The sequence below is a fragment of the Pristiophorus japonicus genome, chromosome 3, assembly GCF_044704955.1.
Source record: "Pristiophorus japonicus isolate sPriJap1 chromosome 3, sPriJap1.hap1, whole genome shotgun sequence".
In the NCBI taxonomy this organism is placed as follows: domain Eukaryota; kingdom Metazoa; phylum Chordata; class Chondrichthyes; family Pristiophoridae; genus Pristiophorus; species Pristiophorus japonicus.
The window spans coordinates 314,582,823-314,608,616 of record NC_091979.1 but is presented as its reverse complement, the minus strand read 5'-3'; the positions used below and the strand labels follow the sequence as shown (position 1 = coordinate 314,608,616).

Below are 25,794 nucleotides of genomic sequence, written 5' to 3'. Positions count from 1 at the left end.
ATGTCCTTCCTCAAGTTAGGAGACCAAAACTGTACACAATACTCCAGGTGTGGCCTCACCAAGGCCCTGTACAACTGTAGCAACACCTCCCTGCCCCTGTATTCAAATCCCCTCGCTATGAAGGCCAACATGCCATTTGCTTTCTTAACCGCCTGCTGTACCTGCATGCCAACCTTCAATGACTGATGTACCATGACACCCAGGTCTCGTTGCACCTTCCCTTTTCCTAATCTGTCACCATTCAGATAATAGTCTGTCTCTCTGTTTTTACCACCAAAGTGGATAACCTCACATTTATCCACATTATACTTCATCTGCCATGCATTTGCCCACTCACCTAACCTATCCAAGTCACTCTGCAGCCTAATAGCATCCTCCTCGCAGCTCACACTGCCACCCAACTTAGTATCATCCGCAAATTTGGAGATACTGCATTTAATCCCCTCGTCTAAATCATTAATGTACAATGTAAACAGCTGGGGCCCCAGCACAGAACCTTGCGGCACTCCACTAGTCACTGCCTGCCACTCAATCAATATGTCCTGCCACCTTCAAAGATCTATGCACATGAACCCCCAGTTCCCTCTGTTCCTGCACACTCTATAGAACTGTACCATTAAGTCTATATGTCGCTCCCTCCCCCTTCTGCCAAAATGCATCACCTCCCACTTCTTTGTATTAAATTCCATTTGCCATGTGTCTGCCCATTCTGCAGTCCTACTGCAGTCGATTGGTATCATCCTCACTGTTTGCCACACTTCCACATTTGGAATGACCGGCACATTTTGAAATTGTAGGGCCCGAATTTGATGAAGGCCCCCGCCTGCCCAAGTGCCGCTCAAAGGTCCGCCGATGGCCACCGAGGTCCCTTTGGGTGGGGTTTTCATCACCGTGGTCCCTCGAAGGTCGGCGGACGGCAAATCTGCGACGCGCGCCGCCAATCTGGGCGGCAGCCGATGGGAGCTCTCATTCTCGGCGGCAGAGGGGCTTGCCGCCCAAGTGCCGCCGAGGATGGAGTCGGGCCCACGGAGGGTCGAGGAGCTGCAAATTAAAATCATCAGAAAAAAAAAAAGAATCCATCGGAAGACCTTCAGGGGACACCACTGAGGTAAGTCTCTGTGAGAAAAAAATGTAAAACAAGTTTACTAACCTTTTCTTTCAGGATCTTCGTACCTACGTTGGGGACGGACCAGCCTCCTCGTAGCGGTCAACCCCCCGTTCTAGGGCCGATTCCCGCCGACTCTCGCCCGCATGAATACGGCATCTCAGCGGGTGGGGGGTCCACTTACACCACTCGGCCGCCCGCTGATGTCAGCGGGTGGTTCCCGGCGGCTCTCCCCTCCCGCCCGCTCCAGCCCAAATGGAAAGTGGCACTGGGCAGAACCCGCAGGTATGTCGGTGGCATTGGGCGGCAGTCGGTGACAGTGGGCCGTGAGTCCATCAAATTCGGGCCCTTACTCTGTATTCCAATATCCAAGTCATTTATATATATATCAAAAAAAGCAGTGGTCCTAGCACTGACCCGTGGGGAACACCATTGTTTACCTTCCTCCAGTCTGAAAAACAACCATTCACCATGACTTGCTGTTTTCTATCCTTAAACCAATTTCTTATCCAAGCTGACACTCACCCTCCGATTCCATGAGCCTCAATTTTGTGAACCAACCTTTCATGTGGTACTTTGTCAAACGCTTTCTTAAAATCCATACAGACAACATCCATTGCATTCCCTTCATCAATCTTCTCTGTTACTATATCAAAAAATTCAATCAGATTAGTCAAACATGATCTGCCTTTTACAAATCCGTGCTGGCTCTCCTTAATTAACTTAAACCTCTACAAGTGCCTGTTAATTTTTCCCTTAATTATTGTTTCTAAAACCTTACCCACCACTGATGTTAAAGTGACTGGCCTGTAGTTTCTAAAATTGTCCTTACATCCTTTCTTGAACAAGGCTGTCACATTTGCCACTTTCCAATCCTCTGGCGCCTCCCCCACACCGAGGGAAGATTGGAAGATTATGGCAAGCCCTTCCGCTATCTCCACCCCCACATCCCTTAGCAACCTGGGATGTAAGCCATCCGGACCAGGCGACTAATCCACTCGAAGCATAGCCAGCCTTTCCAGTACATCCTGCCTATTAATTTTCATCCCATCCATTACCTTTACCATCTCCACTTCTCCCGCTATTTTGTCAGCATCCTCTTCCTTAGTAAACACTGATGCAAAGTACTCATTAAGCATTCTAGCCTTGCCCTGCACCTCTAAGCATATATGTCACTGTTATGTATGTGAACCTCACCTGTGTGTAAGACTTGCCACTAGGGGGTACACCTGTGGGAGACCTACAGGTCACCTGTGTAACCTGGAGCAAGCAGGTATAAAACGCAGTCCACTACACTACTGCCTCACTTTGGAGTTAGATTAAAGAGACCAAGGTCACAATGGTTTGAGCTTACAACACAGTCTCGTGGAGTTATTCTGAACTTAACAGTCACTAATAGGCCCGACCCCACCTCTTACTCCCCACTTACTATTTACATGCAGGTTGAAGAATTTTGGATTCCCTTTTATGTTAACTGTCATTCTATTCTCATATTCTCTCTTTGCCAGTTTTATTTTCCTCTTCACTTCTCCTCTTAACTTATTGCATTTGGCCTGGTTCTCACTTGAAGAATTCACCTGACATGCATTTCATCATATTCCCTATCTCCCTCATCATCCAAGGAGCCATGGCTTTGATTGCCCTACCTGTACCTGAAAAATTTCCACCTTAAAGATCACCCATTGTTCCATTACATCTGTAACAATTCATCTCATTATTCTCACCTTTATAGAAATTTTCCTATTCAAGTTCTGCCAATAACTTTGGTTTCTGAGTGCGTAAAACGTGTGTTTCACTCTGTTCAGATCAAAAGGTGAAACATGGTTCATTACACACCGAGAGGCTTCAGCTGTAAATTAACTAAAACCCACTTCCCGTAGCAGGATTAGTCTAGTACAGTTTCAATCACTAATTGCTGCGTTTGCACTTTTAATGTGCCAAAGTTCTTCACAGTTACTAGAGCATTTAAAAGGATGTTGTAATATATTTGCTTCATGGGTTCTTTGCTTAAGAATTCATAGCAACACATTGCTATTAAGAACTAGTTGGTTCATGAGCAAAGTTTAACAATCACACTACACATTATCAATTCATCCACCAGGCTCAAAACCACCTGCCTCATCGTGGATCCCCTGAATCCAACTGGCTGGGGTTTTATTGAGTCTTGTGAACATCACGTGACTGGCTAAGCCACTCCCAACTCAACAGCTCCACAATTATTTTGGTAGAACCATAATCAAGTGCCCCCTGATTAAAGGGGAGCACTAAACCGACGCATTAAACAAATTAAACTTTTGACCGTAAACTTAAATCAAATTAAAATTTGGTTGCCGTGAGCGACTCCCGCATAGAGAGCACTCCATTGGGGACCCCCGCCTCCTCCAGACGGCAAGATGGTGCATCATGGCGTGTCCAGACGTCAGCCAAAGTTGGCAACTTGGAGAGTGTGCAAGAGCAGCCCGTATAGGAATCCCCTCCACGCAGAACTGAAAGGCACGGAGGGGACTTCCTGCAGGAGGCTCAAGTTGTGAGGCGCCGGCTCCCGAGGGAGATTTCGGGGCTTGGCGCTGATGAGGAATTCCGTCCGGACGGGGGTCAGTTTGGATGGGAGCTCTCCACGTGCTTGAGCATCTTTGACACCGAACGCAGTTAGGGCCCAGCGCTGTTTTTAGTGATTCGATGGCATTGGCTGCGCGCCGGACTTCGGCCCAGGATAGGTGCCGTGCCAGCAGGTCTGGCACCATCCAGCCCGCTCCTCCGCCATCGAGCAGGTCCCTGACCCTGGTCATCTTGCCAAACACATCCCTCTCGTCCGCCTGCCATCTAAAACCGCGGTTGTGGAGGAACGGATTCCTGAACAGTGGCTCTCGAAGGACAGCCGCCACTCCAGATGGGGGCGAACTGCGCTTAGTGGTGACTCTGTTCCACACCCTGATGAATTCTTGGTAAAAGACAGGCAGCCCCCACATGGCAGTCCTGACGCCCCCCAGGTTCACAAACAGGAGCTGCGTGTCATAATTGAGGCAGTACTGCTGGTGGAAGAAATACGTCGCCAGCGCACACCATCTAAGAGGGGGCTCGATGTCCAGGTATCTCTGCAGGGTCTGAAGACGGAAAGGTGCAGCCTGCATGCCGACGCACACCAACGCTTGACCGCCCTCCCTAGGCGGGAAACTCAGAACCGCAGCAGAGACCCAGTGCTTCCTGTTGTTCCAGAAGAAGTCCACCAGCTTCTTCTGTACCTTGGTGACAAACGCAGGGGGAGGGGTCAAAGTGACCAACCACGACCACAGCATAGCGGCCACCAGCTGGCTTCAACAACTCGACAACTATTTTGTTGTAAACATTAAACAAGTGCCCCCTGATTAAAGGAGGGGGAGAGGGGGGTCACACTCCAAAATATTTTCAAGTGCCCCCTTGTTTTTTTTTTGAGGGCACCAAAAACACAAATTATACAAGTGCCCCCTGGCTAAAAGGGAGGGTGGGGGGCACTAAAACCGACAAACCTAGACAAATTAAACTTTAAACATATGGTTCAAATTAAAATTGGTTGCAGGGGGTGATAATGCACTCCAGTCCCTCTGGCGCCCACCTCTCGTGGAAGGCCACGAGCGTAACCGGTGGATACCGCGTGCTCCATCTTCAGGGATACCCTGGCTCAGACGTAATCACGGAAGAGAGAGGCAGGCAGTCGGGCTGAATGACCCCATTGACCGCCCGCTGCCTGGACCGGCTGATGGCCCCCTTGGCCGTGCCCAGGAGCAGTCCTGCGAGGAGGACTTCCGACCTGCCCGCTCCCCTCCGCACAGGGTGCCCAAAGATCAGGAGTGTGGGACTGAAGTGCAACCATAATTTGAGGAGCAGCCCCTTCAAATATTGGAAGAGGGTCTGCAACCTCGCACATTCTATAAAATGTGGAACACGGACTCTTCCAGACCACAGAAATTGCAGGCGGCCTGGGAGCCCGTGAACCGGCTTAAAAACTTATTGCCAAGTCCCCAATAAATAGAGGGAGGACTCCCGCGTAGAGTGCACTCCATTGGGGACCCCCGATTCCTCCGGATGGCAGATGGTGCACCATGGCGTGTCCGGACGGCAGACGAGGATGGCAACGTGGAGAGAATGTGCAAGAGCAGCCCGTACAGGAATTCCTTCTGCGCAGAACTGAAAGGCACGGAGGGATTTTCCCGAGGAGGCTCAAGTAATGAGGTGCCGGCTGCCGAGGGAGGTTTCAGGGCTTGGCGCCGATGAGGAATTCCGTCCGGATGGGGGTCGGTTCGGACGGGATCGCTCCACGTGCTTGAGCCTCCTCGACACACCTAACGGTGTCAGGGCCCAGCGCTGTTTTTCGCGACTCGATGGCATTGGCCACGCACCGGACGTCGGCCCAGGATAGGCGCCGTGCCAGCTCCTCTGGCGCCATCCAGCCCGCTCCTCCGCCATCGAGCAGGTCCCTGACCCTGGTCACCTCGCCAGCCACAGCCCTCTCGTCCGCCTGCCACCTAAAACCGCGGTCGTGGAGGTACGGATTCCTGAGCAGCGGCTCCCGAAGGACAGCCGGCACTCCAGACGGGGGAGAGCTGCGCTCGGTAGCGACTTTGTTCCAGACCCTGATGAGTTCTTGGTAAAAGACAGGCAGCCCCCGCATGACGGTCCTGACACCCCCCCAGGCTCACACACAGGAGCTGCGTGTCATAATTGAGGCTGTACTGCTGGCGGAAGAAATACGTCACCAGCACACACTATCTTGGAGGGGGCTCGACGTAAAGGTATCCCTGCAGGGTCTGAAGACGGAAAGTCGCGAGCTGGGCGCTGACGCACACCAACGACTGACCGCCCTCCCCAAGCGGGAGACTCAAGACCGCGGCAGAGACCCAGTGCTTCCTGTTGTTCCAGAAGAAGTCGACCAGCTTCTTCTGTATCTTGGCGACAAACGCAGGGGGAGGGGTCAAAGTGACCAGCCGGTACCACAACATGGCGTCCACCAGCTGCTTTCAACAGCATACTCACAGGTACATACATTTACAGATGTAAAGTTTTGTGAGCTTTAGGACATTCTTAACAAAGCAGGAGGTGATTGAAACTGTGGAATACACGTGATTTAAATTATGACTAACAGCTATTTCCCAATTTTACAGATGTGGGCCCCTGATCTTCTGTCCATTAACTTAGGAGGATGGAGAAACAATGACTATAGGCCCTTGATTTCTCAATTAGTATTCCCTGCATGTTACTTCCAGACTCAACTATTCCAATACTCTCATGGTCAGCATCCCATTTCTACCCTCCATAAACCTCACCCAAAACTCTGCTGCCTGTATCCTAACTTGCCTCTGGTCCCATTCACCCATCACTGAGCCTCAATTTAAAAATTCTCATCCTCGTGTTCAAATTGCTTCATGGCCTGGCCCCTCCCGATCTCTGTAACCTCTTCCAGCTCTACAACCCTCCAAGATCTCCGTGTTCCTCCAACTCTGGCCTCTTTTACATCCCCCACTCCCATCGCCCATATTTGGTTGCCGTGCCTTCTGCAGTCTCGGCCCTAAGCTCAGGAGTTCCATTCCTGAACGTCTCCATATCTCTCTCCTCCTTTAAGACCCTCTTTAAAACCCTCTTTGACCAAACTTCTGATCACTTGTCCCTACATTGGTGTCTTTTTCTCGATGTCAATTTTTGTCTGATTATGACTGGATCGACTGGGCCTGTATTCACTGGAGTTTAGAAGGGTGAGAGGGGATCTCATAGAAACATATAAAATTGTGACAGGGCTCGACAGGTTAGATGCAGGAAGAATGTTCCCGATGTTGGGGAAGTCCAGAACCAGGGGACACAGTCTAAGGATAAGGGGTAAGCCATTTAGGACTGAGATGAGGAGAAACTTCTTCACTCAGAGAGTTGTTAACCTGTGGAATTCCCTGCCGCAGAGAGTTGTTGATGCCAGTTCATTGGATATATTCAAGAGGGAGTTAGATATGGCCCTTACGGCTAAAGGGATCAAGGGGTATGGAGAGAAAGCAGGAAAGGGGTACTGAGGTGAATGATCAGCCATGATCTTATTGAATGGTGGTGCAGACCCGAAGGGCCGAATGGCCTACTCCTGCACCTATTTTCTATATTTCTATGTTTCTATGCTCCTGTGAAGCATTTTGGGATGTATAAAAATGCAAGAAGCTGTTGCTGCAAGTGCCACATTGTGCTGGGAGTGTCCGATTGGGAAACCAGCCCTGTGTTGTGGTTGTTGTCCAAGTGGATGAACTCCCCAGATCTCCTGTAAAAGTGGGTCAGCCACCTTATGAATACAGGCCCGTACAGCACCTTCGCTGATATTACAGAGGTCTCCTCTGGCTGCCTGAAATAAACCAGTGTCAGAAAATATGGGTTTGGAAGTCACCTTCACGGCCACAGAGAGTTGTGCGGGCAGGCGAGAGTGGCTGCAGGCCTTCATGCAGGAGGTGGCAGGCCTACCCTATTTCTTCTTTGATGAACAACAACCACAACTTGCATTTAAATAGCACCTTTAACATAGTTCAACATCCCAAGTCACGTCACAGGAGTGTTATCAAATAGAGGGGTTCGGGAACCGGGAACCAATGTGGGTCAGTGAGTACTTGGGGGGATGGGCAAACAGGACTTGCTGCCAGTTACGATATGGGCAACAGAGTTTTGGATGAGCTCATGTTTATGGCTGGTGGAAGATGGGAGGCTAGGCAGGAGAGCGCTCTCCTTTAATATACATCTTCTTATTAAGATACTCAAAGCACATGTGTTGCCTGCATTTTGCTCAGAGTGGGTAATCTGGTGGGGTGAATCTGAAAAGTGGCTTTATTCTTCTCTCATCCATCCCATGCTGTCCATTATAAGGACATACAAAAGTATGCCCATCAGGAATGCTATTCCTGCACCTGAGACGCCCTCACTAAGGTGGCATGCGGTGGAGGGGGTGGAGGAGATGGGGGTTGTCGGTCAAAATCTCACCATGGTCTCACATTGTCTGAAGCAAGTTCAAGGCTGAACACCCAAAAAAATTATTTCCAGCCACGGTAATTACTACTCAACCTCTCCACACTCTTTACACTCAAAGACTCCTCATTTTTGCCTATCTCAGTTGATCCCGATACGAACTGCACCTTATATATCACATTCTAAATCACCCTCGTGCATTGCGAGCAGAAATGCTGCCGCTCCTGATTATCATATATTAGAATGAGCTGGCTTGGGATCATTGGGAAGGGTCAATCCATGTTCGGAAACTCGGCGGAGGTGGGTGCGAGAGGAGGGAATGAATCAACTTTGGGACAAAAAGTCAGCGGAAACGGACTCCATCCCAGTTTGCTGCCCAAACCAAAACAAGGCTTCAATCTTTCACAGGGAAAATGCTGAAAGTGGCAAAGAAATTCGGGGCAAAGACTACATCTGTGTTATGGCTGTAGTAATACCCGCCCTCCTGTATGGCTCAGAGACATGGAGCATGTACACTAGACACCTCGAGTTGCTGGAGATATATCACCAACGATGTCTCCGCAAGATCCTACAAATCCCCTGGGAGGACAGACGCACCAACATTAGCGTCCTCGTTGAGGCCAACATCCCCAGCATTGAAGCACTGACCACACTCGATCAGCTCCGCTGGGCAGGCCACATAGCCCGCATGCCAGACACGAGACTCCCAAAGCAAGCGCTCTACTCGGAACTCCTTCAGGGCAAACGAGCCAAAGGTGGGTAGCGGAAACGTTACAAGGACACCCTCAGAGGCTCCCTGATAAAGTGTGACATCCCCACCAACACCTGGGAGTCCCTGGCCCAAGACCGCCCTAAGTGGAGGAAGTGCATCCGGGAGGATGCTGAGCACCTCGAGTCTCAACGCAGAAATCCAAGGGCAAACAGCGGAAAGAGCGTGAGGCAAACCAGTCCCGCCCACCCCTTCCCTCAACGGCTATCTGTTCCACCTGTGACAGAGACTGTGGCTCTCGTATTGGGCTGTTCAGCCACCAAAGAACTCACTTCAGGAGTGGAAGCAAGTTTTCCTCGATGCCGAGGGACTTGCCGATGATGATGATGATGAAACACTAAATGGTCTTGCGCCTGCAGCTCTCAGGAGGAGAGCAGCCCTAACCTGCCCGCCTGCTTCCTCCCTTTCTTTGAGCTCTTACGAACCTCTGTTGGCCCGGCGTACATCATGGGTGACGGGAAGATGGCGACAATGGTCGACTGCGGGTCCAACACCCCCTCTTCCAGAACTGCTGCATGCTGCTTCATGCGCCATTCCAGCGGAACGTCGTCATCTTTGGTCCAGCCCCCGAGCGGGTGCAGGAGCAGCACGGGCCGCTTGTAGCCTCGCTCCAGAAGCCGCCGTTTCGTGTCCTGCATCAGGAGGGCGTGGCCATTGTGAACAGGGTTACGAAGCTGGAATGCAAAGATGGCGTCTGCAACAAACAGAGGAAAGGATCACTTTTACCTTGTGGGGGAAAAAATTATCGGCTATTTTACTGCACATAATTTGTTTGTGACTAATTGATCAGTTTATTGTCTTCATCACTTTCCAATTGATAAGTTGATGCCTTCCCATTCTATGAAGAATAACAACAACAACTTGCATTTATACAGTGCCTTTAAAGTTGTAAAATATCCCAAGGCACTTTGCAGGAGCGTAAAGCGACAAAATCTGACATAAAGAAGACATTAGGACAGTTGACCAAAAGCTTTGTCAGAGATAGAAGTCTCAATCATTGAGTTCAAACCTATTTGCTGTGATGCCTGAAGGGTTAAATCACAAGCTTTGCTATAGGGTAGAAACCTTTGAATAGTCATACCCTGTTATCAAATATCCCTTTTTATCCAATTGTACTTCTGCAGTGTGGGCTGGTGCTGACAGATGTCCCTCTCTCTGAGATGGTGCACTCCACTCTCATGCAAATTAAATCAAATGAACACCAGTGAACTCAGAAGTTGAGGTAGGTTTCAATCTCACAAACCGGTCTGGTAACAAATGGTCAACTGCTAGCACTACCAAGTGGCTTTTCCAAAGCTGCAGTCCTATGTGTTATGTCTCAAATAAAGCAATGTGACTGGGTACTGTAGACTTGACTAAGTGTGACCTTAGTCTCTTTATTCTGACTCCAGAGTGCTGGTACAGCATCGGAGGCCTGCTTATATACAGTGCTCCCAAGGGATGCTGGGATCTCTTGGGACTCCAACAGATGCGCCCTCTGGTGGTGGTAGAATGCTGGTTACAAGGTGTTGCATACATAACACTATGTTTGTTCTGAAGAGGAGCATTTTTACACCAAGGCATCATTGTAAAAACAACAGCAGACCATTTGTGCATGCTTCTATAGAAATACAGGCAAAGGAGTTAAATAGTTGAGAAAGGTCTACTGTTTAATTGTTCCAAAAATGCAATCTTACTACTTTTAAGGGGATTCCTAAAGGTCTGCTCAAACATCTTAACACAACAGTTAGTTGTATGTTATAGCTAGAAGCTCTTGTTGATAGGAGGCTCCCGAGATATGGGAAGTGGTCCATATTGTCCAGGGCCGCGCCGTGGATCTTGATGACTGGTGGGCAGTGAATACCAGCAACAATATCTCCGCAAGATCCTACAAATCCCCTGGGAGGACAGACACACCAAACATTAGCGTCCTCGACCAGGCCAACATCCCCAGCATTGAAGCACTGACCACACTTGATCAGCTCCGCTGGGCAGGCCACATAGTCCGCATGCCAGACATGAGACTCCCAAAGCAAGCGCTCTACTCGGAACTCCTTCAGGGCAAATGAGCCAAAGGTGGGCAGAGGAAACGTTACAAGGACACCCTCAAAGCCTCCCTGATAAAGTGCTACATCCCCACTGACATCTGGGAGTCCCTGGCCAAAGACTGCCCTAAGTGGAGGAAGTGCATCCGGGAGGGCGCTGAGCACCTCGAGTCTCATCGCCGAAAGCATCCAGAAATCAAGCGCAGGCAGTGCAAAGAGTGGCGGCAAACCTGTCCCACCCACCCCTTCCCTCAACGACTATCTGTCCCACCTGTGACAGAGTCTGTGGCTCTCGTATTGGACTGTTCAGCCACCTAAGAACTCACTTCAGGAGTGGAAGCAAGTCTTCCTCGATTCTGAGGGACTGCCTATGATGATGATGATGATGATAGCTAGCAGCAAAGACCCTATTGCAGAACCATAGCGGTTTACAGAGCAGGATGCCATTCGGCCCATTATGTCTGTACTGTCTCTTGGCTAGAGCAATCCAAAACTGATCCCATTGCCCTGCTCTCAGTAATTTTCAGTACGTTTTCATGGTTGCACTGAAATCCACGAGGAACTACAGCATGTTTTGTAATTGTTGAAGTATTAGTACGAGAGAAATCAAGAATGATACAATAACAACATGGCTTAGACAAGAAACAACGCTTATACAGCAGATCCAAGAAGGGTGACTGCGACAAGAATGGGAACAGCTAGAAGAACCTTTCATGGCCCTGTATACAGAGGTGCATGGAACAAGAGGCAGAGAAAGACCAAGGGAATATTGGATAGACAATGTCAAGAGTGACTTGTCACAGAAAGGAATGGAAATGACTGAAACGGCCAGGCTAGGTCAGAACAAGCAACAATGGAGTGAATTCATTTGGCCCCATTATGGTTGCTAAGTTGCTGGCGGGGGATTTAGTTGGAGTAGAGAAACTGTACCAGCGTTCATGTCCTTAAACTTCTGCTTGAGTTCCTGGGGAGTTAGACGATACTGATCCAGGCCATCGTTCCACTGAATCCTCTCTAGTACCTGAAGATCACCTCCAACAAGCCAGTCTCCACTTTCCATCACCATCTGAAATAGTTATTTTTATAGCAGCATTTATGAAAGGACGATAGTTTCAACATCCCCTCACCACCTCCAGGAACGATTAACCTTTGCACTTATTTATAAACCGCAACACTTTGGGTCTGCTCTTCTTACTAAGGAAAGTCTTTGCTGCTTGTGCAGGTGGCAACAGCACCATCAGCTGGGACTCAGCTTCCCTGGCTACACCAGTGCCTAACTTAAAATCATTCAGACATCCAGTCAGCAAGACATGTCAGCTCATTAAATCGCGGCAGGATTTGCTGTCGCTAAAAGGTGTTTCAGCAGTGTTACGGGCCATGAGGAGTATGGCAGGACTTATGAGGATGGACACCAGAACTTTAAAGGCCTCCTTTGCCATGATTCATCTTTTAAACTTTCATTTTTTGCCCGTATTTGGCCAGGGCGGGGGTGGAGTTGCATTTTGTCGCAGCTTTCCGGGAGTCCTTCAGTGTTTGTGGGTCAGTAAATCAATGGGTGAGCTCCGTTGCAATGATTGAAGATGATCTGTGATCTCTTTTATCTGCATTCATGTCATAAACAAACAAAAAAAATCGACAAACATCGGGAGGCAGCTAATTTTTTTGGAGCATGAACGGCAACTGTTCGAGTCGCTCCTTCCTTCCCCCCTCCCCGACACTCGAGTGGGAGACTGAGGCACTGCGAAGAGCACATTGCACTAGAAAACCACTGCCACGCTGATGATAATGGCTGCCTGCGCTCTCTTGGCCGGCGACCATTATTCTTGTCTGCCAATATTACCGGCAGGTTTCCAGCGTTCCCCAATTTCTAGGCGACACAATCTCGTTCAATCTTACTCATTTACATGGCTATTTACAGCTGACAGTTTTTGATATCAATATTAAAAAAAGGTGCTTTCAGAGATTTTCTAGGTACAACCTCCTTTAATCACCTGAATTTTACTTTGGGTAAGAGCAAGTGACTGAGCTCCAGCCCCCACCTTCGGGTTGCCAACCCTCTAGGTTTGTCACTGCTGCATGTAACGCAGGAGAAAAATCATAGGGGCATTAAAATAATGGTGTATATTTTTTTCATTTTCTTTGAACACTTTTCTTTATTCGCTATAATAATTGGAGATGGGGAAGAAAAAGCTGTTTGAGTGAGCGGGGCACTTTGAGGCAGTGAGTCCTACGATGAAACCTCCAGGAGTACGTCCAACCTAAGTTGGCAACTCGACTCCACCAACACTACTCCAAAATGGCTGCCAGGAGGCGCCACGGGATCTTATTTGGAGGATGGTTCTGGCCCTCTCTGAGATGCTCCCCACAGAGACACAGCTGAGATTGGGAGACTCACCAACCCGTGGCACAGCCCCCCATAGCACCACTGGCAATGTGAGCAGAGAACTCAGAAATGCATGAGCTGGCGTTAACTCGGCATTGCACGAACTCATTAAAATACTCTCGTCAATAGCAGGCAATGCCAGCTCTGCCGACCTGCCAAAAATGGTGGCCACCATGGGACCCGCCAGCAGCTGGCGGAGGAGCGCTGACCGCCGTTTCTTGCCATTTCATGGCGGTAATGGGTGGCACAAGCCATCCATATTTAAGTCTTGAAGCATTCTTCCTGCAACTCTTTCTGCACTTCAAGTCGTTAAACTTTCTTGGCTCACACATCTTCCTTCCTCACAATCCCTCATATAGTGGCGCCAGTTCTTAATCTAGTTTTCATCTTAGATATTTGAATCATACAGAGCATCGGTGCTTTAAAACTGGCTCGAAGAGGCACACTGACCCGAAAGCGACTTTCCTACATCATGCAATTCGGATTGGTTCAGACGTCTGAGGAAGGCTCCTGGCATAGTGTTAAATTAGGGGTTGATGTGAGGTTAGGGGTCAGTGAAAAGTTAGGGGTCAGTGTGAGGTTAGGGGTTGGTTGGTGTGAGGTTAAGGGTCGATGTGAGGTTAGCGGTCAGTGTGAGGTTAGGGGTCAGTGTGAGGTTAGGGGTCAATGTGAGGTTAGGGGTCAGTGTGAGGTTAGGAGTCGGTGTGAGGTTAGGGGTCAGTGTGAGGTTAGGGGTCAGTGTGAGGTTAGAGGTCAGTGTGAGGTTAGGGGGTCAGTGTGAGGTTAGGGGCTGGTGTGAGGTTAGGGGTCGGTGTGAGGTTAAAGGTCGATGTGAGGTTAAGGGTCGACGTGAGGTTAGAAGTCAGTGTGAGATTAAGGGTCAGAGTGAGGTTAGGGGTCAGAGTGAGGTTAGAGGTCAGAGTGAGGTTAGAGGTCAATGTGAGGTTAGAGGTCAGTGCAAAGTTAGGGTTGCTAACCCCAACCAAACCAATCCAGTAGAGACCCAAGTAATCCAAGGATTTAGTACTGGCATTTGTTCAATGAATCAGACAGTGTCACGTACCTTAATGTAGGGATGCTTCTCACAGTTTGTTCCCCACTGTCTCGCACAGCGTTCCTCTTTCCTATGCTGATAAAATTCTGGGTTTTGAAGTATGGCCACTCTGTGACCTGAGTACGCGAGGGCAAAGGCCGAACAGCAACCCAAGCGATCTTTGTCTTCCGTGCTTACCGGCAGGACAATAGGAATGGTCAGATTGATAACTCCATCTGTAGATAACAAGCACGATTACCTGACAGGACAGAATCCCTTACTACAAGGGATATTTCAAAACAGCAGTAATTCTTATCACTACATTATTCATATAAGGAACATAATTAGGCCATTCAGCCCATCGAGCCAGCTCTGTCTGATCATGGCTGATCTTTATCTCAACTCCATTTACCTGCCTTTGCTCCATATCCCTTGATACCCTTACCCAACAAAAATCTATGGCTCTCAAGCAAGATCCAATTGACCCCCAGCATCCATAGCCTTTTGGGGGACATTATTTCATACTTACACTATCTTTTGTGTGAAGAAGCATTTCCCGATTTCCCTCCAAAATGACCTAGCTCTAATGTCAAGATGATGTCCCCTTGTTCTTGATTCCCACCAGAATCTGTATCTACCCTATCAAATCATTTTAATATTTTAAACACCTCGATCAGATCACGTCTCATTCTCCGATACTCTAGGGAATACAAGCCAAGTTATGTAACGTGTCTTCGTAATTTAACACGCTAAGCCCAAGAATCAGGTCTATGTAGTTAAACTCCAAAGAGCGGCTGACTCTCATTCACTATTGATTCATTGAGGATGAACCTTATCCGGTTCCCTTCTGTTACAATTGTTATAATGCAAGGTTACAGTTCGCTTTCAGTCGTGGTAGCCCATGGCAACATATCCTCTCTGTTCCCTCAGCATTCCCACAGGCTGTTATTGTAACGTGTTCTTTTGAGCAGATGTCGGGACACCCGCTGGAAGGCAGTGGAGTCCTCATTTAAATATGCAAATGGCTTTAAGTATTAGTTATCCAATCCCTTTTATAAATTAATGTTACTATTGAATCTGTTTCCACCGCCCTTTCAGGCAGTGCAAAGGAAAAGGAGGTGGGATAGCACTGTTAATAAAGGATGAGATCAGTGCGTTAGTGAGAAACGATATTGGCTCAGAAGATCAAGATGTTGAATCAGTTTGGGTAGCGATAAGGAATAATAAGGGGGAAATGTCTCGAGGCCCCCTAACAGTAGCTATACTGTTGTGCGGAGTATAAATCAAGAAATAATGGAGGCTTGTAAAAAAGGAACGGCAATAATCATGGGTGACTTTAACCTTCATATTGATTGGACAAAGCAAATTGGCCAGGGTAGCCTTGAGGAAGAGTTCATAGAGTGAATCTGGGATAGTTTCCTTGAATAGTACGTTGCGGAACCAACCAGGGAGCAGGCTATCTTAGATCTGGTACTGTGTAATGAGGCAGGATTAATAAACGATCTCCAAGTAAAGGATCCTCTAGGAATGAATGACCATAACATATTTGAATTTCAAATTCAGTTGGAGGGTGAGAAAGTTGGATCTTAAACCAGTGTCCTGATCTTAAATAAAGGAGACTACAAAGGTATGAAGGCAGAGTTGGCTAAAGTGAACTGGGAAAATAGATTAAAGCATGAGACGGTTGATGAGCAGTGGCAGACATTTAAGGAGATATTTCATAACTCGCAACAAAATGTATCCCAATGAGAAGGAAAGACTGTAAGAGAAAGGATAACCATCCGTGGCTAATTAAGGAAATAAGGGAGAGTATCAAATTGAAAACAAGGGCATACAATGTGGCCAAGACTAGCGGGAGGCCAGAGGATTGGGAAACTTTTAAAAGCTAGCAAAGAACGACTAAAAAAATGATAAAGAGAGGGAAGATAGATTATGAAAGTAAACTAACATGAAATATAAAAACAAATAGCAAGAGTTTCTACAGGTACATAGAAAGGAAAGGAATGGCTAAAGTAAATGTTGGTCCCCTAGAGGATGGGACTAGGGAATTAATAATGGAGAACAGGGAAATGGCAGAGACATTGAACAAATATTTTGTGTCGGTCTTCACGGTAGAAGACATTAAAAACATCCCAATAATCAAGGGGTCATAGGGAGGGAGGAACTTAATACAATCACTATCACTAATGAAGTAGTACTAGGTAATGGGACTAAAGGCGGACAAGTCCTCTGGATCTGATGCCTTACATCCAAGGGTCTTAAGAGAAGTGGCTGCAGAGATAATGGATGCATTGGTTGTAATCTACCAAAATTCCCTGGATTCTGGGACAGTCCCAGTGTATTGGAAAACGGCAAATGTAATGCTGCTATTTAAAAAAGGAGGCAGACAAAAAGCAGGTAACTATAGACCAGTTAGCCTAACATCTGTCATTGGGAAAATGCTGGAGTCCATTATTAAGGAAGCAGTAGTGGGACATTTGAAAAAGCATAATTCAATCAAGCAGAGTCAGCATGGTTTTTTGAAAGGGAAATCATGTTTGACAAATTTCCTGGTGTTCTTTGAGGATGTAACAAGCAGGGTGGATAAGGGGGAACCAACGATGTGGTGTATTTGGATTTCCAGAAGGCATTCGATAAGATGCCACATAAAAGGTTCCTGGTTTGGGGGTAATATTTTAGCATGCGTAGAGGATTGGCTGACTAACAGAAAACAGAGAGTCGGGATAAATGGGTCATTGGCAAACAGTAACTCGTGGGGTGCCGCAGGGATAGATGCTGGGGCCTCAACTATTTACAATCTATATTAATGACTTGGATGAAGGGACCGAGTGTAATGTAGCCAAGTTTGCTGATGATACAAAGATGGGTGGGAAAGCAAATTGTGAGGAGGACACAAAAAATCTGCAAAGGGATATAGACAGGCTAAGTGAGTGGGCAAAAATTTGGCAGATGGAGTATAATGTGGGAAAATGTGAGGTTATCCACTTTGGCACAAAAAATAGAAAAGCAAATTATAATTTAAATGGAGAAAAATTGCAAAGTGCTGCAGTACAGAGAGACCTGGGAGGTCCTTGTGCATGAAACACAAAAAGTGAGTATGCAGGTACAGCAAGTAATCAGGAAGGCAAATGGAATGTTGGCTTTTATTGCAAGGGGGATGGAGTATAAGAACAGAGTAGTCCTGCTACAACTGTACAGGTTATTGGTGAGGCCACACCTGGAGTACTGTGTACAGTTTTGGTCTCCGTATTTAAGGATATACTTGCATTTGAAGCTGTTCAGAGAAGGTTCACTAGGTTGATTCCGGAGATGACGGGGTTGACTTATGAAGATAGGTTGAGTAGGTTGGGCCTGCACTCAGTGGAGTTCAGAAGAATGAGAGGTGATCTTATCGAAACATATAAGATAATGAGGGGGCTCGACAAGGTGGATGCAGAGAGGATGTTTCCACTGATGGGGGAACCTAGGACTAGAGAGCACGATCTTAGACTAAGGGGCCGCCCATTTAAAGCAGAGATGAGGAGAAATTTCTTCTCTCAAAGGGTTATAAATCTATGGAATTCTCTGCCCCAGAGAGCTTTGGAGACTGGTCATTGAATATATTTAAGACGGAGATAGACAGATTTTTGAGCAATAAGGGTATAAAGGGTTATGGGGAGTGGGCAGGGAAGTGGAGCTGAGTCCATGATCAGATCAGCCATGATCTTATTGAATGGAGGAGCAGGCTCGAGGGGCAAATGGCCTACTCCTGATCCTATTTCTTATGTTCTTATGTTCTTTATAATATTTGATACCTCTGCGGAGTTCTTGTGGGGCGTCTTTCTAAAATAAATTGCTAATTTACAATTTCATTTTGATAAAATCTAAGACTGCGTCCTCCATACACCACCGGAATAAATCTACAGCATGGCACATAGTCTGAGAATTAAATTATATATGGAGCATCCTCCCTTTCAGACCTTCTGTGATGTTATCCCACAGCATGGGAATCCAACTCGCACCAAGTCCCACTCACCCATCACCCCTGTGCTCGATGACCTACATTGGCTCCTGGTTAAGCAACACCTCGATTTTAAAATTCTCATCCTTGTTTTCAAATCCCTCCATGGCCTCGCCCCTCCCAATCTTTGTAATCTCCTCCAGCCCTACAACCCCTCGAGATATCTGCACTCCTCTAATTCTGCCCTCTTGAGCATCCCTGATTATAATCGCTCAACCCTTGGTGGCCGTGCCTTCTGTTGCCTGGGCCCCAAGCTCTGGAGCTCCCTGCCTAAACCTCTCCGCCTCTCTACCTCTCTTTCCTCCTTTAAACCGACCTCTTTGACCAAGCTTTTGGTTAGCTGCCTTAATTTCTACTTATGTGGCTTGGTGTCAAATCTTTTGTTTTACAATACTCCTGTGAAGCGCGTTGGGATGTTTCACTAGGTTAAAGATACTATATAACTGCAAGTTGTTGTTTTTGTTGTTACGCTGCGACAATGGCAAAGTTTTCCCTTTGTAACTTCTCCCAATTCCACACACCATAAAAGATCTGACGGCACATAAGAACATAAGGAATAGGAGCAGGAGAAGGCCATAAGGCCCCTCGAGCCTGCTCCGCCATTTAATACGATCATGGCCGATCTGATCATGGACTCAGGTCCACTTCCCCGCCCACTCTCCATAATCCCTTATCCCCTTATCATTTAAGAAACTGTCTACTACTGTCTTAAATTTATTCAATGTCCCAGCCTCCACAGTTCTCTGAGGCAGCAAATTCCACAGATCCACAACCCACTGAAAGAAGAAATTTCTCCTCATCTCAGTTTTAAATGGGCGGCCCCTTATTCTAAGATCATATCCTCTAGTTCTAGTCTCCCCTATCAGTGGAAACATCCTCTCTGCATCCACCTTGTCAAACCCCCTCATAATCTTATACGTTTCGATAAGATTACCTCTCATTCTTCTGAATTCCAATGAGTAGAGGCTCAACCTACTCAACCTTCCCTCATAAGTCAACCCCCTCATCTCTGGAATCAACCGAGTGAACCTTCTCTGAACTGCCTCCAAAGCAAGTATTTCCTTTCATAAATATGGAAACCAAAACTGCATGCAGTATTCCAGGTGTGGCCTCACCAATACCCTGTACAACTGGAGCAAGACTTCCCTGCTTTTATACTCCATCCCCTTTTCAATAAAGGCCAAGAATCCATTGGCCTTCCTGATCACGTGCTGTACCTGCATACTAACCTTTTGTGTTTCATGCACAAGTACCCTCAGGTCCCGCTGTACTGCGGCACTTTGCAATCTTTCTCCATTTAAATAATAACTTGCTCTTTGATTTTTTCTGCCAAAGTGCATGACCTCACACTTTCCAACATTATACTCCATCTGTCTATGTCCTTTTGCAGATTTTTTGTGTTCTCCTCACCCATTGCTTTTCCTCCCATCTTTGTATCGTCGGCAAACTTCGCTACGTTACACTCGGTGCCTTCCTCCAAGTACCAGTTTATTTTTTCCACAGCATGGAAATCTAAACTTTCACTCTAGCGTTGCCAATCCTCCAGGATTTTCCTGGAGTCTCTAGGAATTAAAGATTACATCTCCTGGACACTGCTACAAGTAGCCTGGTAGAAAAATCATAGGGAAGTTAAAAAATTGTGTTTTCTTTTCATTGATTGTTTGACTGGGCAGGACGATTGGTGGCAGGAGCTCATGTGATGAAATCTCCAGTAATACATCCAAACAGAGTTGACAACCCAGGAGTTGTGAAATCTGTTGCTGTGACTCTGGCCTTCTGTGCCTTCCCTTCGTCCATTTGTGGTTGTGGGTTCAAGTCCCACTCCAGGGACTTGAGCACAAAAAATCTAGGCTGACACTCCAGTGCAGTGCTGAGGGAGTGCTGCACTGTCGGAGGTGCTATCTGCCAGATGAGACGTTAATCCGAGGCCCCGTCTGCTCTCTCAAGTGGACATAAAAGATCTTATGGCACTATTTTGAAGAAGAGCAGGGGAGTTATCTCCAGTGTCCTGGCCAATATTTATCCCTCAATCAATATAATAATTTAAAAAAATGAACTGGTCATTATCACATTGCTGTTAGTGGGAGCTTGCTGTGCGCAAATTGGCTTCCCACATTACAACAATGACTGCACTTCAAAAGTACTTCAGTGGCTGTAAAGTGCTTTGAGACATCCTTAAAACCTACCTCTTTAACCAGGCTTTTGGTTATCTGCCTTAATTTCTTCTGTTGTGGCTCTGTGTCAAATTTATCTGTTTTCTCTTGTAACACTGCTGTGAAGTGCCTTGGGACGTTTTATTACGTTAAAGGTGCTATATAAATGCAAGTTGTTGTTGTTGTTGCCTGGTGGGCATTAAATGCGCTATATAGATCCAAATCTTTCCTTTCCTTTTTATTTCTTTACCACACTGCTGTTGGCGGAGTCTATAACAACCTCCACCCTGCTCTCTGGAATTCTCTCCCTAACCCCTCCCAAATCTCTATCTTTAGAGAAAACTTCTCAAAACCCCATCCTTTCAACTGAGCTTTGGATTGCCTTTCCTGACCTTTCCTTTCCGAGCCTGGTGCTTGTTTCACTTTATTGCCTCTATTCCTAACGTGCCTTGGACGTTATTTTAGATGATAGGTGCTAGATGGGTAGGCTGATGGTTATGAAACAAGCATTAAATCTCCACAGCATGTGGGGGAAACCCAGACTTCTGGTTATCCACTGCTCTCGGACATATTCCGCTCCCCCCCATCCGCACCCCTCCGCTCCCATTGGGCCTGCAGGTACAAATTATGGCCATTCAATCACAAAACGTCTTAAAGGGCTGTTGTCTCTTACATAATATCACCCTCCGCACCCCCTCCCCACCCCACAAATTATGGCCTGCTGCAGGCTGCCTCTGGTGGGGTGTTTGGAAGATGATTCTTGATAGAAAAATAAAGATCCCGGCAAACGGAGGCAAAGCTTTTCTTCTCTTTAGGCATCGTCCTTTTAAAATATATTACATTCTGTGTTCTTGGTTGGTTGGAATTGGCTGTTAACATTGGTACTAGTTTCAATTCCTGTCTGATCTACTTTTGAGAATCCAGGTGTGTCAATCATAATTAGAGCTCCCTGTTTCTGAATGTTACTGATCTTTATCTCCCATCTCCCAAAAGCGATTGCCAATTAACTTTTCATGGCATTGTGTTTTTCCTAATATTTCATCTGAATTTTTTATGCTGCATTTTTTAATCATCCGCGTTTTAAAAACTTTTTTTGTCTATTCGTGAAATGTCGATTCCAGTTCAAACCAAATTCTGGCTCATATATCTCTGATAAACTTGTTTTTCATATACACAAGGTACAGTTTATGCTTTCTCCGGGGTTTACAAGTAAATGCTTGTACACACATACTGTTTTATCTGACAAATAGAATTCGATCACTTTAATTCCCATCTAACCAAGACTTACTGGTTTGTGCACATCGCTGAAAAGTCAAAATATCTACTGAGAAAATTCCAAGGGCATTTTTATAATTGTTTGAGTTAAGCTCTAACAGTAAGGCACGGAATCACATCACCTCACCAAAATAGCTGGAATGTGTGCCTCAGTGTGCAACAAGACAGGAGGGAGTGCTCGCTTCTAGGAAAGAATAACATTTATCTTGTGATAGAACTATCAAAATGCAGGTGACCAAAATATTAGTCTAACAGCTAAGCTCCAAATATTAGAATTTCAGTCAGGCATAATTTATCCATTTATCTCACTGCATCCTCCACATGCACAGCCAGAGAGAAACGGGTTAAGTGGTTCTTACGATATTGGGATTTGTGCTATAACTTCCGGTCAGTTACTAATTCCAAAGCAGACGACAGGTAATCACACGACTTAAGAATGCCACTGTCTAGAATTTCCATGGGGGGTCCAAGTGTTTGGAGGAAGCCCCAGATATTTCCCAGTGTGTTCCCCTAATATCCTGCTGAAGACACACCTGGATTTGGGGAGGACCCCGCAGTAATTCAGGGCTCACGTGTTTCTACCCTATCCCATACTTCTTTGCTTCACTGCAAGGTAGCTGACTGGAACCCCAAGCCACTTATGTTTATAAAGTCTTTAAGATTATGAAAGGGTTTGATAGGGCTGATGTAGAGAAGATGTTTCCACTTGTGGGGTCGACCAAAACTAGGGATCATAAATATAAGACAGTCACTAATATGAGACTTCAGATGAAACTTCTTTACCCAGAGAGTGGTTAGAATATGGAACTTTTTATCAATGTAATAGTTGAGATGAATAGTATAGATGCATTTAAGGAGAAGATAGACACATGAGAGAGAAAGGAAAATAGAAGGTTTTCTTGATAGTGTTAGATGAAGAGGGGTGGGTGGAGGCTTGAATGGAGCATAAGCTCCAGCAGGAACCAGTTGAGCCAAATGGCCTGTCTCTGTGATGTAATTTTGATGTGTCTATAAAATCCACTATATAATTCAATGTAACTGGTTTAGGATGATACCGTTAGCTCACAGTGCCTGCTTACCCTATTTGTACTGCAGGATGGATTCTACAGCGGCAACGGCAACAAGCAGCTGATCGAAAGTTGCATTTGTAACTTTATTTCCTGATGCCAAACCTTCTGTAATGGATGTAGAAGGTCTAACAATGTGGACAAACCACTCTATACATCTGATCTGAGTTCTCGGCATGTATATACTAAGTATAATAAGTCTACCTTGACATTGCACCTTTAAAGATCTATTTGTCTGCTCCCCTAGATCTATTTCTACACTCTACTAAGAATCTTAGGTATCAGCTATGGCACAGTGGATTTAACCAGTTACATCGAATCAGACAGCAGATTTTATAGACACATTGAAATTACAGCACAAAAATAGGCCATTTGGTTCGACTGGTTCCTGCTGGTGTTTATGCTCTACTCAAGCCTCTGCCCACCCCTCTTCATCTAACCCTGTCAGCAAAACCTTCTCATTTCCTTTCTCCCTCATGTGTCTATCTTCTCCTTAAATGTATCTGAGTCAGAAGGTTGTGGATTCAAGGCCCACACCAGAGACTTGAGCATAAGGTCTTGGCTGACGTGCCAGTCCAATGCTGAGGGAGTGCTGCACTGTCAAAAGTGCAGTCTTTTGGATGAGACATTAAACTTAGGCCCTGTCTTCCTCTCGGGTGGATGTAAAAGATCTCAAGGCACTATTTCGAAGAAGAGCAGGGGAGTTATCCCGGGTGTCCTGGCCAATATTTATCCCTCAACCAACATCACTAAAACAGATTAACTAGTCATTATCGCATTGCTGTTTGTGGGAGCTTGCTGTGCACAATTTGGCTGCCGCGTTTCCTACATTACAACAGTGACTACATTTCAAAAGACCTTCATTGGCTGTAAAGCACTTTGGGACACCCTGAGGTCATGCTATATAAATGCAGGTCTTTCTTTTTTTAGCATTTAGGATATTGTTTCTTACATTGTTCTTTGCTTTTTCTGCATCTGTCACTTAACTGCCCACTCCATTAACTTATGTGTTCCTATCTTCTTCCTCACAGTTAGCCATTATCCCCAACTTGATGTCATAAACATCCTTCAATGTCATGCCTCTTGTGCCTCTGTGCAAATCATTTATATAAATGCAAAGCAAAACAGATCTCAGCACAAATCTCTGGAGACACATCACTAGCCAATCAGTAAGACCTCCATATATGCACACTCTGATTTTAGTCCTCTAGCCATCACACATCCCTGCAGCTGCACTCTTTAATATCATGTGCCTTCATATTCATATGTCTCTTATGTGGTACCTTCAGATTCTTCATTTCAAGGCAGTGACGATGTAGGGAGGATGTTATCAGATACTCTATTCACTGCAACGATATGACCACCATACAATAAAGTCTGTGAAAATTACCACTTATCTACAGCTTATTTTTACTTTAGATAGCTTTTCCATGTCGGTAAATAAAGTGCCAACAGAAGACTGGGCAACCTTCAAATAGCATGGAAGCTGAATATAGCGGCAATGAAAGTGGTACCCAAAATAGCAAGGAAACTGTCCAGAACATCAGCTGGTCCCTAAAGGTGTTGAGAACTGCCATAAGTAGGCGATGCAATGCATGCAATCCTGCCTCACTGTGAGGATCGGAAACATTTTATACCAAAAAAAACTATAATGAATACAATGGAGACATGAAGGACCATGATTATCACAGATACAGTTTGAAGAATTTGCAGTTAGTGATTCTTACCATCCAAGAGTGTTCCAAAGTGTAGAACCTGCAGGAACTCCCTCTCCCTCATGAAGCCTGAGAGTGGTGTAGCCCAGCCTTCGGACAAGACCTGCACCCACTGCAGATCCAGCTATAGAGAGAACAATTCACTGGGTGAATTCAATGTGCTACCACCTCACTGAACACCCAACAAATATCAATACAATGATTCTTTTAGAGTTCAAATTTCTTTCAATAATACATATCTAGGCATGGATTTAATATTAGAAACTGCCACAATATCCAAATGAAGTTTAAAATCGGTTGATGTTATTGACTTTTGTTTGAAGTTAAGTACTTTTTTCTCTCCTTTTGGTAGATGATAACCCTCTGACCTGTGTACAATGTCCATAATTCTCTTGTACTGTGCCACAAAATGTGTACCCGCACTGTTGAACAACTCTTCTCAACTGTTAACGAGATTTGGTTTCCAATTTGACGGACCAAATTCCTGACTAATGTCACGCCTGTCTCATGAGGTGATATCATCAACTTTCAGTTATTTATACAGAAATTCCTCTTCAGTGCCCGGTTTGGGTGGAGCACTTATTGCAAATTCTGCTAACGATTTTACGCCTATTAACTTTGAAGATAGAAGGGGCTTATCTCTATCTTTGTTAGATAAAGGGGCTTTTCTCTATCTGGGTGGGTGAGCAGTTATCCACAGGAATAATGCTCCCTCATAGGAATTTTATATAAATCACTAAAAAGAGGAGAGCTATAGTCTCTCCCTGCTTCCAATTTCGCACAACTAGACACAGGCTTGAACAACACTCTTCGAATGCCATATCCTCAGCAAGGCAAAGCATCTTGATAGTCTACAAAACTTAATTGCTCCCGACTAGATGACACCTTTCACCTAAAGATGCTTCAATCCTGCAGACAGCAATATATTTAAAGAAAAGGCCTCTTGATGGGAAACTACTGGGGGAAGGGAGTCTGGTTCCTTTTTGTCGGCATTATAGGGCCCAAGTTTCCACATGATTCGCGCCTGATTTTTAGGAGCAACTGGTGGAGAATGGACTATTTTAGAAATCGCAATTCTCCACATTTTTTTTTCTGCAGTTCTAGTCAGGTAGAACAGTTCTAGTTTAGAACAGAATTTTTTCTTCAAAAGGGGGCGTGTCCGACCACTGACGCCTGATTTGAAAGTTTCCACAGTGAAAATGTACTCCAAACTAAAGTAGAATGGAGCCAGTGAAGATTTTTGTAGAACTGAAAAAACCTGTTCTACACATTAAAAAATCAGGCGCAGGTTACAAATTAGGCGTCCAGAA

At 46.0% G+C, this 25,794-nt stretch overlaps 1 protein-coding gene across 1 annotated transcript in view; it reads right to left on the bottom strand.

Annotated features, from left to right (window-relative positions):
- Positions 1 to 25,794, bottom strand: part of papss2b (3'-phosphoadenosine 5'-phosphosulfate synthase 2b) — a 105,080-nt gene that overhangs the window by 10,007 nt on the left and 69,279 nt on the right. The window contains exons 7-10 of the mRNA XM_070876891.1: positions 24,497 to 24,608; positions 14,305 to 14,510; positions 11,789 to 11,924; positions 9,260 to 9,528 (exon numbers count right to left, since the gene is read on the bottom strand). Of these exons, the coding sequence (XP_070732992.1) occupies positions 9,260 to 9,528; positions 11,789 to 11,924; positions 14,305 to 14,510; positions 24,497 to 24,608 (723 nt within the window). The remainder of the gene's footprint in view (positions 1 to 9,259; positions 9,529 to 11,788; positions 11,925 to 14,304; positions 14,511 to 24,496; positions 24,609 to 25,794) is intronic.